Source organism: Nomascus leucogenys, chromosome 14 (assembly GCF_006542625.1).
Source record: "Nomascus leucogenys isolate Asia chromosome 14, Asia_NLE_v1, whole genome shotgun sequence".
In the NCBI taxonomy this organism is placed as follows: domain Eukaryota; kingdom Metazoa; phylum Chordata; class Mammalia; order Primates; family Hylobatidae; genus Nomascus; species Nomascus leucogenys.
In genome coordinates, this window is record NC_044394.1 from 91,298,070 (window position 1) to 91,318,340 (window position 20,271).

The 20,271-nt window shown below is 51.9% G+C and overlaps 1 protein-coding gene across 5 annotated transcripts in view; it reads left to right on the plus strand.

Annotated features, from left to right (window-relative positions):
- Positions 1 to 20,271, plus strand: part of MGAT5B (alpha-1,6-mannosylglycoprotein 6-beta-N-acetylglucosaminyltransferase B) — an 83,977-nt gene that overhangs the window by 25,651 nt on the left and 38,055 nt on the right. For 2 of the 5 annotated variants that reach the window (XM_030827479.1, XM_030827482.1), the window contains 5 exons: positions 9,221 to 9,336; positions 9,968 to 10,041; positions 10,918 to 11,088; positions 11,796 to 11,999; positions 12,676 to 12,845. In XM_030827479.1, coding sequence (XP_030683339.1) covers positions 9,221 to 9,336; positions 9,968 to 10,041; positions 10,918 to 11,088; positions 11,796 to 11,999; positions 12,676 to 12,845 — 735 coding nt within the window. The remainder of the gene's footprint in view (positions 1 to 9,220; positions 9,337 to 9,967; positions 10,042 to 10,917; positions 11,089 to 11,795; positions 12,000 to 12,675; positions 12,846 to 20,271) is intronic. The other 3 variants (XM_030827481.1, XM_030827480.1, XM_030827483.1) reach the window with 2 other exon arrangements.

Consider the following 20,271-nt stretch of genomic DNA (forward strand, 5'->3'; position numbering starts at 1 on the left):
CGTGCCAGGGTAGATTGAATTCGAGGTTTGTACCCTGGTGATGGATTCTTCAGGGTTAGGGTAGTTGTTGCCTGGGAAACAACTCCTGCCAGAGCAGCTTCGGCCTCGCCTCCTGCGGGGAGTGTTGGCTGTTATCCCGGCGGAACAGCCCTGAAAGTCCCATCCCCCAGGATGTCACTTTCTAGACTAGGGGCGGGGGGTGCTGGCCTTTCGCTCGGTCTTGGCCCTGGTCCTGATGTCCTGCCTCCACCCTGTGCATGGACCCCTTCCAGGTGAAATGGTGCATTCCTGCCTGTCTCCGAGCCCACCTGTTGGCACCACCTTCCCAGGGTGTAAGAGGTGGAAAATGGATTTTCTTCTGGCTACCCAGCGTGTCTCAGGGCAGCCTTTTCTGATTGATTGAAGCCAGTGTTCCACTCGTGGCTCCAGGCTGCTTCCTTTGCTGAAGACCAAGGCCTGGAGGCCCCTCATAAGCTTGTAGGCACTGCACTTGTGTCCAGGCATTCATTAGGGCCACCTGGCTCCCTGTTCCCTCCCAGGAACATCCTCTCCAGCTGTCCCTCTCCATCCATGTTGCCTGTTCAGCAGCCTTCTGGGCTGGGCGGGGTGAGCTTTGGGGCTAGGCTACCTGGATGGACTGCTTTTCTCATTTAATAACTGTGTGATCCTGAGCAAGTCACTCAGTCTTGCTGTGCCTTGGTTTCCTTCCTGATCTGTCCAATGGGAGCATTAAGAGGGACCAGAATGTTGCCATGGGCATTAAATGAGATCAGGGTATAGAAAGAGCTTGGCAAGCGAGTGCTCAATACCTGTTGGCTGTAACTGTCATTATCATTGGTGGAATGGTTTTCTCGTGTCCTCCTAAAAGTCTAGGAAAAGTCCTGCCTCCCTGGGCGGCCGTATGATGTCGGGTACCTTCCTCCATAGAAAAGATTTTAGGCTGGGCGCAGTGGCTCATGCCTGTAATCCCAGCACTTTGGGAGGCCGAGGCAGGTGGATCACAAGGTCAGGAGTTCCAGACCAGCCTGGCCAAGATGATGAAATCCTGTCTCTACTAAAAATACAAAAATTAGCTGGGTGTGGTGGTGCCCCTGTAAATCCCAGCTACTCAGGAGGCTGAATCAAAGAATTCCTTGAACCCAGGAGGTGGAGATTACAGTGAACTGAGATTACACCAGTGCACTCCAGCCTGGGCAACGGAGTGAGACTCTGTCTCAAAAAAAAAAAAAAAAAAAAGGCAAAAAAAGGAAAAGATTTTAAATGGCATTGGTTTCCTAGGGCAGCACAAACTGATTGTGTTAAACCAGCTGTCCCCAACCCCCTGGCACGGACTGGTACTGCTCCATGGCCTGTCAGGAACCTGGCTGCACAGCAGGAAGTGGGCGGCAGGCGAGCAAGTGAGGCTTCATCCGTATTTACGGCCGCTCCTCATCACTCGCATTACCACTTGAGCTCCGCCTCCTGTCAGATCAGCAGCGGCATTAGATTCTCATAGGCGTGAAAACCCTATTGTGAACTGCGTATGTGAGGGATCTAGGTTGCCTGCTTCTGATGAAAATCTAATGCCTGATGATCTGCCGCTGTCTCCCATCACCCCCAAATGGGACCATCTAGTTGCAGGAAAATGAGTTGCAGGGCTCCCACTGATTCTGCATGGTGGTGAGTTGTATAATTATTTCATAATAATAGAAATAAAATGCACAGTCAGTGTAATGTACTTGAATCATCCTGAAACCATCCCCACCACCCCTCTCCCTGGGTCCATGGAAAAATTGTTTTCCACGAAACCAGTCCTGGGTGTTAAAAATGTTGGGGATCACTGGATTAAACAACAGAAATTGATTGTCTCACAGTTCTGGAGGCCGGAAGTCTGAGGTCAAGGCGTCAGCAGGCAGTGCTAGGGAAGGGTCTGTTCCAGACCCCGTTCCTGGCTTCTGGGAGTTCCTTGACTGATGGGAGCACAATTTGAGTCTTCACATGGTGTCCTCTCTGTATGTGAGTTTCAGACCAAATTTCCCCTTTTGATAAAAACACCAGTCATATTGGATGAGAGACCCACTTCACTCCAGTATGACCTCATATAATTACTCATTATATCTGCAGTGACCCTGTTTTCAAGTAAAGTCACATTCTTAGCTATTGGGGGATAGGGCTGCAACATATGAATTTGAAGGGGGGGCATCATTTAACCCATGGCAAAAATTATATTTTATAATATATGAAAATCACATATTAAAACATTTTCTTTGATCTATAAGGGTTTTTTTTGTCCCCCGATTTTTAAAGAAATTCAAACATTTTCGAGGGCCCCTAAAAGCAATGTGGGCCCTGGCCTGCACCTCCTGGCCCCGGTGGAGAAGTCAGCGCTGGTGCTGCCTACCCCACGGTGACAACACCAAGGCCCTGGGTTCCCCAGACCACACTGGCTGAAGGCCATTGGCCATCGTCCCCCCAGTCCAGCCCCTCTTTTTCTTTTCCAACCAGGCATTTCCCAGGCCATAGATCTGTTGTGGTTTGAGGCTTTACGACATCTACTTTTGTTGTCACTTTTAGAAAAGCCTCTCAGGGAAAGAAGCCTAATCGTATATATGATTTGAAAATAGAAAGGGCTGCGCAAATGCTAAGTCCAGTGTAATAATAGTGATGCCAAGTAATTCTGTTTTGAACAAGTTGAACTTGTTAAATCAGACAGATGCCATCTGCACTATGTAAAGCCTGTGCTGGCGAGAGGTTTTACGCAGACATGCTTGTTGTAGGAAAATTGCTGAATCCCCCAAAGAGTAAAGTGCTTTTGTAGTAGTTTTGTGGCCGGGTGTATGATGCTTCCTCTCAGAAATGGCGTGACTGCTGTCCCTGGGGAGCAAAAGCATATCAAGCATGTATTGAGCACCTCCTGTATGCTGAGTACTTTACATTTGTCCTCACAGCTAATCCTCACAATAACCTCACAATAACTCCGTTACTCAGATTTCACAGGAGTTAAAGCCTGAGTTCAGAGAGGTTAGGTGACTTGCCTAAGGTCACACAAATGTGAAGTGCAGCCAGGATTTGAACCCAGGACCTCTGACTTCCAGGGTTTCACTCTTTCCAATACATCTGTGGATAATGTGGAGAGTCACTGACCCAGGGCTTGAAACTCAAGGGCATCCCTTGATTTCTTTCTTTCCTGTGAGAGCGGCAGGAGAATTAAAGCTTGGCCTTCCGCAAGAGGAACATGGTTGGTGAAAAGAACTTCTTGACAGCAAGAGCGTCCAGGAGAACCTAGACTCTCTCTCTCTCTCTTTTTTTTTTTTAAGCAAAGTCTTGTTTTCTCACCCAGGCTGGAGTGCAGCGGTGTGATCACGGCTCACTGCAGCCTTGACCTCACGGGCTCAAACGATCCTCCTGCCTCAATCTGAGTAGCTGGGACCACAGGCGCAAACCGCCATGCCCAACTAATTTTTAAAATTATTTATAGAGATAGGATATCACTCTGTTGCTCAGGCTGGTCTCGAACTCCTGGGTTCAAGTGATCCTCCTGCCTTGCCCTCCCAAAGTACTGGGACTACAGGTGTGAGTCTCTGGGCCTGGTCCTGGACTCTCTTTTATGATGGATTAAAAACCATTTCCCCTCAATTCTGCAGATGGTGATTATCTTAGTTTCGTAGGGTTGCTGTAAAAAATGACCACAAACCGGATGCCTTAAACCAACAGAAATTTACCCTTTCCCAGTTCTGGAGACAGAAGTCTGAAATTAGGGTGTCAGCAGGGCCGTGTTCCTTCCAAAGCTGGAGGGGAGACTCCTTCCTGCCCTTTCCTGGCTGCTCCTGGTGGATGCTGGCAGTGCCTGGCCTTCTTCGTCCTGCAGACGCATCACTCCACTCTCTGCCTGCTTCGTCACATGGCCTTCTCCCCTAGGTGTCTGCACGTGGCCTTCTTAGAAGGACCCCAGTCATTGGACTTAGGGCCAGCCTGATCCAATATGACCTCACCTGAACTAATTACATCTGCAAAGACCCTATTCCCAAGTAAGGCCACTTTCTTTCTCTCTCTTTCTTTCTTTCTTTCTTTCTTTCTTTCTTTCTTTCTTTCTTTCTTTCTTTCTCTTTCTTTCTTTCTTTCTTTTTCTTTCTCTCTCTCTCTTTCTTTCTTTCCTTTCTTTCTTTTTTTTTTTTTTTTGGTTTATTAAAAAATAAGTTTATTGGCCGGGCATGGTGGCTTATGCCTGTTATCCCTGCACTTTGGGAGGCTGAGGTGGGCGGATCACGTGAGGTCAGGAGTTTGAGACCAGCCTGTCCAACATGGTGAAACCCTGTCTCCACTAAAAATACAAAAATTAGCCAGGTGTGGTGGCACATGCCTGTAATCCCAGCTACTTGGGAGGCTGAGGTAGGAGAATCGCTTGAGCCCAGGAGGCGGAGGCTGCAGTGAACCGGGATTGTGCCATTGCACTCCAGCCTGGGCAACAAGAATGAAACTGTGTCTCAAAAAAAAAAAGTTTATTGAGGTATATTTTTCATAAAGTACACTAATATTAAAGGTAGAACTTGATGGAGTTTTACATATGGACAGATTCACCTACCGAGATTAGGTTACATAGAATATTTCTAGTACACAAGATTTCCTGTGTTCCTTCAGCGGAAGTCATTCTTAGCCCCTAAAACTAACTTCTACCCTGACTTCTGTCAGCATTACTTTTGCCTGTTCTTGAACATCATATAAATGGAGTCACAGAGTACATAATCTTTTTTTTTTTTTTTGAGACAGAATCTTGCTCTGTCACCAGGCTGGAGTGCAGTGACACGATCTCGGCTCACTGCAACCTCTGCCTCCTGGGTTCAAGCGATTCTCCTGCCTCAGCCTCCTGAGTAGCTGGGATTACAGGCGCGCGCCACCACACCCGGCTCATTTTTTTTTTTTTTTTTTTGTATTTTTAGTAGAGATGGGGTTTCACCATGTTGGCCAGGCTGGTCTCGAACTCCTGACCTTAGGTGATCCACCCTCCTTGGCCTCCCAAAGTGCTGGGATTACAGGTGTGAGCCACTGTGTCTGGCCCATCATCTTTGTTATTTGGCTTATCACACTCAACATTGTGACTCTGAGATTTGTCTGTGTCATTGCACATAGCATAGCTTAATATTTTTTTTTTATGTCCATAGGTTATTGGGGAGCAGGTGGCGTTTGGTTACATGAGTAAGTTCTTTAGTGGTGATTTGTGAGATTTTGGTGCACGCATCACCTGAGCAGTATATACTGCACCTTATGTGTAGTCTTTTATCCCTCACATAAGGCCACATTCTGAAGTTCCAGCTGGACGTGAATTTTGGGGACACTCTTCAGCCTACAGTGATGGAGCCCCGAGCATGGGGCCCACGCTGGGCAGCGCCCGGCTCCACACAGGAAAGCTGAGTCCCTGTCCTTGAGGACTCAGGACTCCATTTGGGGTTTCAGGCTGACCACTCACGGCCACGTCCACGGTGGGGCACGGGATTCAGAAAGTGACCTGGCTCTTGCAGGATGGATGGAGAGGAGCCTTGCTCCAAGGAGAGGTGCCTCCAGGAAGGGCTGAAATGGGTTGAGGTCCGTTCCAAAGTCTCTAGTTGACCTGGCAGGACCCCCGGCTTGTCTTGACATAGGTTGTTTGTGCCCCAGGGTCTCTGGTTAGAAGGTAGGACAGGTGCCCAGTTTCTCTCCATCTTGCTTGCCTCTTGTCCTGATGGGAGCCCTAGAGCCTGCCCTTAGCTGCCCTTGCTGGTCCCCAACCCTGACCCTGCAGCAGTGGAGGTTTCCCAGCCTCTGCACTCTGTCCTTGAAATATTCATTCCAGGCTGGGTGTGGTGGCTCACACCTGTAATCCCAGCACTTTCGGAGACTGAGGTAGGAAGGATCACTTGAGCCCAGGAGTTGGAGACCAGCCTGGGCAACATATTTTCTACAGAAAATTTAAAAAAAATTAGCCAGATGTGGCTCATGCCTATCGTCCCAGCTACTTGGGAAACTGAGGTGGGATGAGGACTTGAGCCTGGGAGGTTGAGGCTGCAGTGAGCTGTGATCCTGTCACTGCGCTCCAGCCTCTGTCCAGGGTGGCAGAGTGAGAGCCCTTCTCTCTCTCCCTCTCTCTCTATATAAAAAATATTCATTCCTGTCAAAGGAGCGTCCATCCTGCCCCTCTAGGTCAGCATGGAAAGCAGCTCCACGGTCTTCATCTGGACTGATTTCAGAGCCTGGCAGACATCAGATCGGCATGTTTCTTCTTGGGGTGAATCCAGGCATTCTCAGTGGGAGCACATCACTGCCAAAAGGGAGAACACTGGTTCTTGAAACAATCTTAGCTGTAAGAATGTCTAAGAAACCTCCTAGACAGGCCATAATGAGAAAAGGTTGATGTGCTCTGGTCTAACCCAAGTCCCTGTGGCTGCTGCTTCAACCACATCAATATCAGTGCTGATCACGAATGCAAACAGTGCTGATGTCACACAGGTGCCGCTGGCCACGCACTTTACAGCTCTCTCTTCATTCAGTCCTCACGATGGTAGCTGCCCTTATGTCTTAAAAGATGAGACTGGTGAGCACGGAGAGGCTCGGTGACCTGCCCAGGGTCATACAGCTCATAGGGGGCTGAGCTTCCTCTCATCTCCTTGTATCGTATTGGTAATGAACCTTGATGAGTTTTGGACAGATGAAAAATACTCCTACTTCCTTCTGCCTGAGGACTTTTTGAGCAAACGAAGCAGGTGGCTTTTACGTCTCTTCTCTTTCTTTGCAATCTCACAGGAGGCTGTCGTGCATTCAACTTTGTGCTCCAAAAAACCATGTCCAAGTCCCAGCCCCCAGGACCTGTGACTGTGACCTTATTTGGATATAAGCTCTTTGCAGATGTAATCAAATTAAGAGGAGGTGCTACTGGATTTGGATGGGCCTGGTTCCATGGCTGGTGTTCTTATAAAGAGAGGAAAGGGGACACAGACACACACAGGGGAGAAGGCCGTGTGAAGGCGGAGGCGGAGGTCGGGGTGGAGCAGCCACGGGCTGAGGAACACTGAGGGCTGCTGCTACCTCCGGAAGCTGGGAGGGAGGCCTGGGGGAGGCTCCCCTAGAGTCTGAAGGCACCGGCCCTGCTGCCACCTTGCTGTCTGATTTCCAGCCTCCAGAGCTGCCAGAGGAGAGATGGATGTGGTTTTAAGCCACCTGGTTTGTGGAAATTATTTCAGTCGCCCAAGGAAACTAACACAAAAGTGGTGGCATTTTTTATTTTAAGAGTTTTATGTTTGTTTGTTTTTGTCGAAGTTTGCCTTGGGCACTGAACTAGAGTGAGAGGACAGACTGGATTGTGTGTGCATGTGTGTGTGTGCGTGTGTGTGCGTGCGTGTGTCTGCGTGTGCGTGTGCGTGCATGTGTGTGCGCGCGTGCGTACATGTGTGCATGCGTGTTTGCTTGTGTGTGTGCACGCGTGTGTACATGTGTGCATGTGTGTTTGCTTGTGTGCATGAGTGTGTGCCTGTGTGCGTGCATGTGTGTGCGTGCGTGTGTACATGTGTGCATGTGTGTTTGCTTGTGTGCATGTGTGTGCACGTGTGTGTTTGTGTGCGTGTGTGCATGTGTGCACACGTGTGTACATGTGTGCATGCGTGTGTGCTTGTTGCGTGTGTGTGTGCGTGTGTGTGTGTGCGTGTGTGTACATGGGCTTGTTCCCCATTCCTGTCATCTGTCTTTTGTCCCCTCCACTTCTGTGTCTGCTTTGCCCCCACCTGTCACCCTGACTAGTCCCCCGATGTGTATGGAGCCACTGCCCTTTCTTTCCTTAGGAAAGGCGGAGGTGGGAGAGCATGATAGCTGTAGAGGGCAGGTGGCCATTGAGGATTCCTGCTATGCCTTCTCTAGTGGGCAACTCACTAGGCTCAGAAGAGGAGGAGAGGTGGGGTTTGCAGACCCGAACGGAACCCAGGTTGGAAAAATCCTTCACTGAATTCCCATTATGTGCAACCATAAAGACCAGTACCTTGTATAGGGGTAAACGGAGCTTAAACTGGGCCTGCAAAGCCACGGGGTGAGGTGAGAATCAAAGGAAACCGAATATGTTTAAAAAAAAAAAAAAAAAAAAGGCAAGCAGCTTCCTGGAGAAAGACCCCCAGGGCTATCTTTGTGCGAGAAGATCTGCCAGCCGAGGGGAATCCATCTCAATAGAAGTTTGCAATGGGATAAATACTGTATATGACGGCTAATAAATGTCCCTGAGAGCTGAGTAGTAATCAACACAGGAAATAAATCCTCCAAAAATAAAAGCAACACTGGTATCAATGGTGAGGTGGAGGGCTGTGGTGGTGGCAGTCACCTCCTTTAAGATCCTGGGAAGGATTTGTTCTCAGGAAGCCAGTGATAATTTACCGGAGTTTTAATACCTGGCAAGTTCCCAGGCTTCTGTGGGTGGAATTTATTTTGGCACAATACGGCCTCTTGGGAGGAAATAGAGAGACAGACTCGGAGAGGCCCGGCTGTGCCCAGGAAAAGGCCTCTGTCACCTGTGTGGTCCCTGGACAGAACCTAGCCAGGCTCTTGAACGGAATTCCTCTGCCTGTTTCAGCCCCATGCACTGTCCTTCAGCACACATGCAGTAATGCACAGACATGCCTGACACGTGCAGATAGGGTCACATGTGCAGATATGGGCACACATGCAGTTGTGGGCACACATGCAGTTGTGGGCCCACGTGCAGATGTGGGCACATGTACAGTTGTGGCCACACATGCAAATATGATTACATGTGCAGTTATGGGTATGTGTGCAGTTGTGGGCGCACATGCAGTTGTGGGCACATGTGCAGATGTGGGCACCTGTACAGTTGTGGGCACGCGTGCAGTTGTGGCCACATGAAGATATGTTCCCTGACTGCTCAGGGAAGGTGGAGGTGAGGCCTGGGGCCGAGAGGCAGGGATGTCCACTAAAGGGCCTGTCTGCAGGTATGATCACACATGCAGTTGTGGGCACATGTGCGGTTGTGACCAACATGTGCAGATATGGGCTTTCCCGTATGTCTGTAACGTGTGTACTGGATGGGGTGGGCTGCCAGCTCCATCTTCTCCCCCGATCCACTCCCCACCAGTTGGTCTGCTTGGGGTCAGAGTTTGGGAGCCTGGGGCATTGCAGAGCCTGCCACCTTTGCCCCTGGGCCTTACTGGCAGGGCCCTCATGGGAAGGTCACCCTGGCCGGTTCTGTGGCTCACCTCTGGCTTCTCCCACTTAGGATGCCCCCTGGGGCCGGCCTCATGGAGCGGATCCAGGCTATTGCCCAGAACGTCTCCGACATTGCTGTGAAGGTGGACCAGATCCTGCGCCACAGTCTGCTCCTGCACAGCAAGGGTGGGTGCCAGGGGGCGGGGGCACCCTCTACCCCTAGGGGGCCAATGAACTGGGTGCTGGGTGGGCCCTGGGAGGGTGAGACACCTGGGGTGCGGCCGACTTCTCCTGACAGCAGCTCTCCTGGCTCTTTGGGGCCCCAGTTTAGGCTTTCAGCAGGAGGACTGGGGGTTCACTCCCACCGACCCGGCAGGAGGGCGCCGAGGGCAGAGGAGTTCCCTGGAGTCTCAGCCTCTGGGGTCCACAGTTCCAGGAGTGAGGCCACCTGGGGAAGGGTCCCTCAGCGGCCTCTCCAGTCCCTGTGATGTGGGGAGCAGCAAGCTGGGGGCTGCAAACCTCATTTCTCCTCCTCAGAAAACGCTGGGGATGCTTTCGGGTGGGTGCGTGAGGTCTGCCCATCCAGGCAGCTGCTGAGTGGCTGTTCGCACCAGCTCCTCACTGCATCTGAACCCCCTGAGGAGGCCGGGGCAACCCAGGCCCGGGATGACCTTGTGGGTGGGTTGTGTGGCTGGCGAGCTTTAAGGTGGGAAAGTCTGGCAGCGGATTGTGTGGAAAGCTGCCTCCTGCACCCAGGCCTCCCTCCCTGGGCTCCTCCTTGGACCAGGGACTTCAGCAAGGTGACCTCTCCCTACAGTGTCAGAAGGCCGGCGGGACCAGTGTGAGGCACCCAGTGACCCCAAGTTCCCTGACTGCTCAGGGAAGGTGGAGGTGAGGCCTGGGGCTGAGGGGCGGGGATGTCCACTGGCTAGGGCCTCTCTGTCCGGCCCCGGCCCCTAACCCAGGCACAAGCTGGCAGAGGCCAACCTCAGGGAAACAGCTTCTCTGCTCAGTGCATCCACCCCACCCATCAATCCGAATCTCCCAGGAGGAGTCGCCCTCAGGTGTCGGTGCTTTCTCACAGCAAATGATTAAGTCTCCGAGTGTCGCCGCCAGCAGCCTGATTCCCCCAGAGACTCAGAGGAGTGGCCCTGGCTGCCCTGTCCCCGCTTCTCCTGGCCCAGCCAACAGCTGGACGGAGAGTCTTCCTGCCCCATTTCTGGGGCCACTGCTGGCTGCATGAAGTCTGCCCCTGTAGGAGCTGTCCACAGCCGTGAAGTCAGCTCCCCACTGGTTCTGAACGCCCTAAGGGGCGGGCGGTGGTGCCGCAGACCCCTTCCTTGGTGATCATCTGGGATCACTGCAGGTGGATCCCGCCCTGGCTCCAGCCCTGGCTGCCTTGGAGGCTGCTCCCTGACCTTGGCCTCTATCCCAATCCTGCTCTGGTAGCGGGGAGACGGGGACCAAAGGGAGAGGGAGACAGCCAGGCCTCCTGGCTCTTTGCCCCAGACCTTTGAGCCAGTGTTCTCTCCCAGTCTCTCCTCTTTCCAGACATGACGGCTGGTGGTCCTGCCCCTGCCATCTCTGGGGTCCTTCAGGCAGGGCCTGGTTCAATCTCTTTTCTGCCCTGTCCCCTGTCGCATCAGTAGGGTGGGCCGCATGGGCCCCATCCTTGACCTCAGGACCCCTGGGGATGCACGTGCAGGGGAGTCCCCGAGGGTCAGTGGGGCTGGCGCAGCCCCCTGCCCAGCCTGGCCCTCTCTGCAGTGGATGCGTGCCCGCTGGACCTCCGACCCCTGCTACGCCTTCTTCGGGGTGGACGGCACCGAGTGCTCCTTCCTCATCTACCTCAGTGAGGTCGAGTGGTTCTGCCCCCCGCTGCCCTGGAGGAACCAGACGGCTGCCCAGAGGGCACCCAAGCCCCTCCCCAAAGTCCAGGTGGGCCTGGGAGGTGGGTGGGCTGGTGAGGGGCTGGCGTGGCTGGACATCCTCAGGGACAGTGGACAGAAACCTCTGTCCTGCGGGAACGAGACTGAGCAGCTTGCCAGGTGTACGGGCAGGTCCCAGCCCACCCTGCTGGGCAGATGGGAGGCCAGCCTGCCAGGGCCTGTCTGCCTTCTTTGAGATGCCACCAAGCTGGGCCTGTTTGCGGGCAGGTGGGGGGCCTGGAGATGCCCCCTTAATGGACTAGAATAGTAGTAATAGCAGCTGACACTTTTTGAGGGTTTTCTGTGTCCAGACGCTTTATTTGCACTTGAAGTTCCCAGCCATCCTCGTATGATGATATTTGACAGACGATGCATCTGAGGTTTACAATTGAATTAATGGGTTCGAGGCGCACACTTGCTGTGGTGGCCACATCTGTCCCCTGCCATCGGAGTCCTGGCTATGACCACCACCCTCACTGCCTCCCTGTCATGGCTGGGAACATGGAAACTGCTGTGGTTGGCCACCTCTGTGGAAGGGCTAGGGGCCCGTGGTTAGAGCTGGGCTGGGGAGGGTGTGTTGATGGGGAGGGCAGGGCTCCCTGGTTTTGGGCGCTAATGAGCCCATTAGAAAGTGCAGGAGAAGCTGGAGAGGCCCCAGCCTCATGGGAGGGTGCCAGCTCCTGTCCCCAGGCCAGTGGGGAATGATGGTGGTCACAGGTCGAGGGGCAGAGAGAGCTGAGGTCTGGACCCCTCCAGGCAGTTTTCCGAAGCAACCTGTCTCACCTCCTGGACCTGATGGGCAGCGGGAAGGAGTCCCTGATCTTCATGAAGAAGCGGACCAAGAGGCTCACAGCCCAGTGGGCGCTGGCTGCCCAGCGCCTGGCGCAGAAGCTGGGGGCCACCCAGAGGGACCAGAAGCAGGTGCGTGGCCCCTGCCCCCTCATGTGCAGGAGCTGAGAAAGCTCAGGGCCCCCGCTTCCGAGTGGGCATGGAAAAGGTCTTTAAACAAGCCGTAGTGGGCTTCTGAATTTGATCAGAGGGAGAGAGGGGTGGGGATGGCAGAGTTGGGATAGATGTCTGCGGTGATTGCCCCGGCCCTTTTCAAGGTTGGGACCAAATGACAAGCCCCCAAGAGGTCCTGCATTCTGTGTACATCTGGTTCATGTCAGGCAGAAAAGTCATGGTATTGGCCTGGAAAGTTGGGAATGTTCTGGGGAGCTTCGTTAGCTCATGCCTCCATTCTTCCTTCCCCCTCCTTGCTTCCCTCCCTCCCTCCCCCCACCCAGTAGATATTTACATGACTCTCACGTTGCCCTTTTATTTCTTTCAGAGCCCTAATCATTTCATAAAATTATCTCTTGTCTGTGTTCACTGTTGTCTACCTCTTCCATAAGCTCCATGAGGGCAAGCACGTGACTCTCTTGTTTGCCCGTGTCCCCAGTGCCCGATCTGGTCACTCTGGTGCCAGAAAGCACCTGCTGGGGCCCAGCCTGGAGACAGGGTCTGCTGCCGGCTGGTCTCCTGGCCGGTGCCCCGGGGGGGCGGGGATCAGAGCTGCTGCTCCTCCCTGCTGACCCTCTGTGTTCCGCCGACCCAGATCCTGGTCCACATCGGCTTCCTGACGGAGGAGTCCGGGGACGTGTTCAGCCCTCGGGTCCTGAAGGGCGGGCCCCTAGGGGAGATGGTGCAGTGGGCGGACATTCTGGCTGCACTCTATGTCCTGGGCCATGGCCTGCGGGTCACAGTCTCCCTGAAGGAGCTGCAGAGGTGAGTGCTGGGGAAAGCCACTGGCATCGAGTGGGGCAGGGAGGGGATGAAGGGGAACCCCTCCCCTCCCTCCCAGGGGCTGTGGGAGCACCTGCTCTGCCTGCAGGTCCCACGGTCCTGAGACCCCGGGAGGCATCCTGGTGTTCTGCAGGATATCACCACTCCTGATCCCCCTCCTCCTGCCCGGTCTTGGGGGGATGTAGCAGGGAAATGTATTTGCATAGCGCTGTCTGGCCAGGGCCTGGCTCCTCCTCTGGTGCTTCTGCTCAGGGGCTGACACGTATTGGCTGGTGGAATTGAGCCACGTCTGCACGTGGGGTCCCCTCTGCCTGCCGTCCTGGAAGGCTTGGTTTCTCTTCTGAACCTGGGCTCCTTCTTGGGTCTATTTTAGGGTCTGGAGACCAGTAAGACGTGGAGGATGAAGGGGCGTGGGGGGTGGGGGGTGCCTATCCCTTACCCAGTGCTGGGATTTTCACGGTCCCTTGGATGCTGTGGGAGGTGGAAGGTGCTGAGTGTTTGAGGGTAGGATGGGGGTGAGGCTGAGAGTGTGGGGATGTCAAGGGGGTAAGAGTGTGTGACTGGGTTTATTTTTAAGCACTGTTTCTGTGGGATGTAGGAATACAGGAGATTTTTCTCTTTATTAATATTTATTATAAGATATTCGATGCATACAGAGTCTATGTAAAGTGTGTTGTGAAACACAACAGTCCAATCACCTCCCATGTGTGACCATCCACTTAAGATCATGCTGGCACCAAGGACTCTGTGTTTGCCTGAGTGTCCGCCGATCGCTCTGCCTCCTCCCCAGACGAAACCTTAACTTGAACTTTATGTGTATTATTCCTTTGCTTTTTTTTTTTTTTTTTTAAATGGAGTTTCTCTCTTGTCGCCCAGCCTGGAGTGCAGTGGCATGATCTCGGCTCACTGCAACCTCCGCCTCCCGGGTTCAAGCGATTCTCCTGCCTCAGCTCCTGAGTAGCTGGGATTACAGGCGCACGCCGCCACGCCAGGCTAATTTTTGTGTTTTCAGTAGAGATGGGGTTTCACCATGTTGCCCAGGCTGGTCTTGAGCTCCCAACCTCTGGTGATCCGCCCGCCTTGGCCTCCCAAAGTGTTGGGATTACAGGCGTGAGCCACCGCACCCGGCCTGCTTTTTGAAAAAAAGTTTTTTGTTTTTTCTTAATAGTGTATCCATAAACAGTTTATGGTTTGCTTTTGTTTTGTTCTGGTTTCAAGCTTTGAGAAAATGGCATCTACTCTGTGTGGTCTCCAAACTTGCTTTCTTCAAACTCACTCTGTTGCAAAGACTCATCCATCCATGTTCTTGCATGTAGCTTTATTTCATTCATTTTCACTGCTATATAATATTCCATCGTGTGAATGTGCCATAATTATGTATCAGTTTTTCCTGTCTGTGGATATTTTTTCCTGTTTTTGAAATGGTTTTGAATGTTGCCCTGATGGGCATTCTTGGACATGTCACCTGATGTACCTGTGTAAGTTTTTCTGGGTATAGACTTAGATGCAGAATTGTTAGGTCTGCATGGTGAAAACTCAGCTTTACAAGATAATGCCGAATTGTCTTCCAAAGTGATTGCTCCAATTCAGAGACTCACCAGTGCATGAGTTTCCACTGATTCACATTCTCACCTACACTTAGCGTTGTCAGACGTTCTGATTGAGGGTGAAGCCGGCATGATGATGTCTTGTTATGGCTGCAACTTGCATTTCCTGAAAGATAATGGGCTGAGCATCCTGTCCTGTGGTTCTTTCATCTTGATGAGATGCCCATTGATACGGGCATCGTATGATAAGGGTTATCATTTTCATATTGAGTTGTAAGAGCTCTTTATATATTAAGGATATAAATTCTGTGGAAGTTACATGTGTTAAAAAAATCTTCTAATTTGTGGCTTGCCTTTTTAATTTCTTCATGGTTTTTTTGGGGGGGTAACAGAAATTCTTAATTTTAATGTAATAAAAGTTATCCATCTTTTTCTTTATAGTTAGTGATTTTGTGTTTGGTGGAGTTCTCTCTTCTCTCTTTTCTTTCTTTCTTTCCTTTCTTTCTCTTTCTTTTTTTTTTTTTCAGATAGGGCCTCGCTCTGTTGCCCAGGCTGGAGTGCAGTGGCACAATCATGGCTCACAGCAGCCTTCCCCTCAAGCAACCCTCCCACCTCAGCCTCCTGAGTAGCTGGGATTACAGGTGTGCGCTACCACGCCTGGCTAATTTCTGTATTTTTAGTGGAGACAGGGTTTCACTATGTTGCCTAGGCTGGTCTTGAACTCCTAGGCTCAAGAGATTCGCCTGCCTCAGCCTCCCAAAGTGCTGGGATTACAGGCGTGAGCCACCGTGCCTGGCTTTATTCCTCCTTTTCATTGACTTAAAAATGTTTCTATTGATGCATAATATGTGTACGTATTTATGGGGATGGGTGATATTTTGCTACATGCATCCAATGTGTAATGATCAAGTCAGGGTATTGAGGTGTCTATCACCTTAAGTATTTATTATTTTTATGTGTTGGGAACATTTTAAGTCCACTCTTCAAGCTATTTTGAAATCTACAATACATTATTGTTAACTATAGTCACCCTACTCTGCTATCTTTTTTTTTCTTTTCTTTTTTTTTGAGATGGAGTCTCACTCTGTCACCCAGGCTGGTGTGCAGTGGTGGGATCTCGGCTCACTGCAATCTCCCCCTCCTGGGTTCAAGAGATTCTCCTGCCTCAGCCTCCCAAGTAGCTGGGATTACAGGCACGTGCCACTGCACCCAGCTAATTTTTGTATTTTTAGTAGAGACAGGGTTTCACCATATTGGCCACGCTGGTCTCGAACTCCTGACCTCAGATGATCCACCTGCTTTGGCCTCCCAAAGTGCTGGAATTATAGTCATGAGCCACTGCATCCAGCCTCTGCTATACGTATTTTTTATATCTTGTTTATTTTAAAATAGAGATGGGTTTTCGCCATATTGCCCAGGCTGGTCTCAAACTCCTGGGCTTAAGTGATCTGCCTGCCTCAGCCTCCCAAAGTGCTGGGATTACCGGCATGATCCATGTGCCTGGCCTGCTCTGCTATCTAACGTAGAACTTATTCCTTCTATCTATCTATATGTTTGTACCCATTAACCAAACCAACCTCTCTTTATCCCCCCTCCCCACCACATTTGATGAGATTATTCCTCAGGGACTTCCTTCAGGGCCCCAGAATTGTTTGCATGTGAGTCAGCTCTTCTTCATTAGCCCATTAACTTCTTCTACTCAGGTGGTTTTCAAGTGGTTTCCTTGTGAGTCCCCTCCAGAGCCTGCCTATTCTCTTGCTGGTCTAATTGGCCTTCCCTCCACTCATGCTGATGCTCTGTAGCACAGGAGTGTTGGAGAGCAGAGGATGCTGATGAGGACAGAGCCATGACAATCTTAGGTTACTAGGGGCCAGCAAGCGCCAGTCTTGGGCAGCTACTCAAGTTTCTGCACTTCTTCCCTGCAACTCAGAGTCTGCCAGTAACTCAGGTAGAACGTCTGTGACTCCGATCAGAGGGAGGAGTCTGGGCCAGTTGTATTGAGTAGTGGGAGAAGGAGGCTGGGTCTGGATTGTGTTGATTAGGAGGCCGCTAAATGACCCAGGGCTTTGAAGGTTTTCATCCCCACGGCCTGAAATTCACCGTTCTGGAGTCTCCTTTTAAGCGAATGCATTCGATGAATAGGCTCAGTAAAGATGAAAAAGTGTCTCCAGAGAGGAACAGCACGTGTAAGTGAGGCTATGGGGCAGAGGCAGGTTGGTGCCAGAGACTAAAGAGGCAGCTGCACGCTTGTGGCTGTGTTGAGAAGCACTGTCCAAGTCGGGGACGGGCTCTGGGGGAGGAAATTCTCACCTTGAAATAGCAGGTCCGGGAGCTGCAAGGAACCCGGCTGGGAGCTGTCCCCGAGTGCTAGTGCTGAACCCACAGATCCTCCCAGTGCTGGGAGAGGGAAACAGCACGTCCCTCACTCTGGCTCTCACCCTGGTGACATCTTGTTGTCAGATCCAGCTGTTCGCACTGTGCAGGCCACTTCGGAGCCAAAGGTGTGGGGCTCACTCGCCCGCCTGCACCCACTGCTGCACACTAAACTATGTCTACTCCCAGGTCCCTCTGAACAGAGAGCCTGGAAGATGCATCGATGCTGTCTGTGGAGCAGAACGCTGCAGAGGCAGTTAACATTTGCAGATTATGAAAGGAGGTGTATACACTCATGCAGCCTCTGCATGCACCCATGCATACACGTGCATATCCACCACATGTGTGCACATACATGCATACTCATCCACTCACATGCACACTCATGGACACATACTCATAGTCTCTGCACCCATACGTGCACACCCACTCGCACACTTGAATATGCACACACTCCATATACACATGTGCAAATGCATGCTGCTGCATGTGCAGACATGATGCATCTATACAGACACACATGCTCACTCTCTTGCACATATATGCATGTCCACACCCCACAGAGAATCAGTGTTTTCTACCAAGCAGGGCTCCACTTCCTCTTAGGCTCTTGCAGATCTGAAGGTGCTCCAGGGAGAGGTTGCCCCATCTGTGGTTTGCAGTTTGTTAAATGGGCAGGCCCAGGGCTGTGCTCAGATGCCCTGGCCCTTGGTCCCCTATGGGACGTATGTGTAAATGAACGATCTCGCTCAGACAGGGCAGAATGGTGTAAACAGCTCAGCTACCTCAGGGGATCTTCTTAGGAAGGTGATTTCTAAATCTGCTACCAAATACAATTTAAAAACAACTAAAAGAATAAAATAAAAACAAAACCACCCTCCCCAGGAGAATTCCCCAGTTATGCCTACAAAAGTAACAGCATCAGCTGTGGTTGGAATACATTCAGGGTGGGGGTTCTTAACCCTGGCTGCAGCAAAACCACCAGAAGCACTTTAGAAACTTACCAGTGTTTGGGCCCCTGTCTAGGCATTTCTGACTTCATCCATCTGGGGTGGGGGCCTAGGTAACAAGTTTAAGCTCCCAGTGATTCTAATGGGCACCAAAGGTTGGGAATTGGAAAAGCTTGAGGCTGTGGCTTTTCTAAGCCAAGGGGCTGTACTGTACTCAGCCTGGTACACAGTCTGGGTGGCGGCAGGGCTGGGACCTTGTAGAATGCATGGCTTCTTCAAAAGGCCTCGTCTGTGTCCCCAGTGCAGTCCTGGTGGATGGGATTGAGGCCCCAGGCTCAGGGCCGTAGAAGAGATGTAGAAAGAATGGGAGGATTCATCCTGAGAGCACCCAGGATACCCTTGGTTGCTGGAGTGTGGCCTAGTGGGGGTGTCGGGCCACAGAGGCATCCTGTGGAGGTGGCCCAGATGGTGGGGCCTCTGGCATCCTGCCCAGGGCATCAGGTGGGAACCTGCTGGCCTAGAATACACTTTGTGCCACACCCTTTCTTGGATGTACTTTCTTCCTTCTTCCTTTGTAAAGTGGGGGCATTGCATTGGTCCCCATAGTTGGCGGGGTCAGTGACAGATGTGAGGCCAGGGTGGAGGCAGAACTGTGAGCTCCCAGGCACATTCCCTGCTGGGGGCCTCTCTGATACATAAGTGCAGCCGTTTCCTCACAGCAGAGATGTCAATACAGCTTGAGAAGTGGATGAGCCTCCTAGAGCTGCCATAACAATGGAGCACGCACTGCAGGGCTTACACAGCAGGAATGAATGAACAGCAGGAATGAATGAACAGCAGGAATGAACGAACAGCAGGAATGCATGAACAGCAGGAATGCATGAACAGCAGGAATGCATGAACAGCAGAAATGCATGAACAGCAGAAATGCATGAACAGCAGGAATGAATGAACAGCAGGAATGAATGAACAGCAGGAATGAATGAACAGCAGGAATGAATGAACAGCAGGAATGCATGAACAGCAGGAATGAACAAACAGCAGGAATGCATGAACTGAATCCTGGCGCTGGAGCGTGCTGCAAGTCCAAGAGCAAGGTTTTGGCAGGGAGGGTTAGGGCCTCCTGAGGCTGCGAGGGAGTCTGTGCCCCAGGCTTCTCTCTGGGCTCCTGGTGGTTGCCTGGCAAGGAACTTGGTGACCCTTGTCCTGCAGCTACATCTCTACCATCATCTCTGCCTTTGCCTGGTGCCCTCCCTGTGAGTGTGTCTGTGTCCAGATTTCCCCTCCCTATAAGGACCTATTGGGTTAGGGCCCGCCCTAATGCCCTCATGTTAACTCCATTACCTCTGTAAGGACCCCAACTCCAAATAAGGTCATAGCCTGAAGAATTGGGGGTTAGGACTTCAATATATCAATGTGGGGGCTGGAGGACACAACGTAAACCCATAATAAGATGGCAGCCATTGGGGGGCCCTGGGCAGAGTTCCCACCGAGCAACCGCGAGCCCTTCAGGGAGAGACAGAAGCACCCAGGGCCTCACCTCTTAGCCCTGGGAGCCGTTCTGTGGGAGCAGCACCAGGCTAATTTGAAAACAGATCAACGGGATGTGAAGGTAATCTGAATTCCGAGTGTCTCGGCTTGGTTTCTGCGACAGAAACGTCTCCCTTGGCTGGCGAAATGACCTGCGTGGGAGGCGGCGGGACAAAGACGCGGCTTGTACATTTGTTGTAGTTTATTCGCAGATGTTCACGGCAGATGTCCTGGCCACTGACGGAGCAACAAGGCTGGACGGATGAGCCGGTCCCGCTCTGCTCCTCGGGTTTCGGTGTTTCAATTAACCGGCTCACTGGAGTGACGTTTGGGGCAATGTGCAGGATCTACATCTGGCTTTGCTGCTGCAAGATGCTTCTGGGGTGAGGGAGGTGGCACGAGGGAGCCATGCGCTCTGTGATGAGATTGCAGCGAGGTGATGTCAGCCAGTCCCCGCCCGCGCCCCGCCGTGCACGGAGGGAAGAAGTCAAACCCGGACACCTGCCCGGCCGCTGCATCCTGAGACGGCCTCGTGCATGCGCAGGTCCAGGGTGGGCGTTTTAAAGTTAATCCTTTCCCTTCCTGCTTTCCCAGAATCAGCTGTGCTCATCAATTTTATTTGCATAATTTCAAGCATCATTAATAGTACATGGCATCAGGAAAAATTACTGAGCTCTTCCTCCATCCATGAGTGAAATTGGGTTTAGTAGAAAATTAGTTGACTTAACTGGCAAATGATGAAAGCTTGAGAGGAGAATGTTTAAATAAGGAGGACTAGGAGGGGCAACTCCTGGCTGTCAAGCATGCAGCCAGGCTGGAAATCCGCCTCCTGCCTGGGGCCAGGTGCCCAAAGGAAAGGCTGGGGAGGATCCCCAGGGAATGACGAAGGTGGAGACTCCATCTGCTTCCTCCCGCACAGTCCACTGTGACCAGCTGAGGCAGGTCTTAGGTTTGGAACCCAGAGATCAGTTCTGGATATGACTGGCACAGACTGATCTGAACCAATGC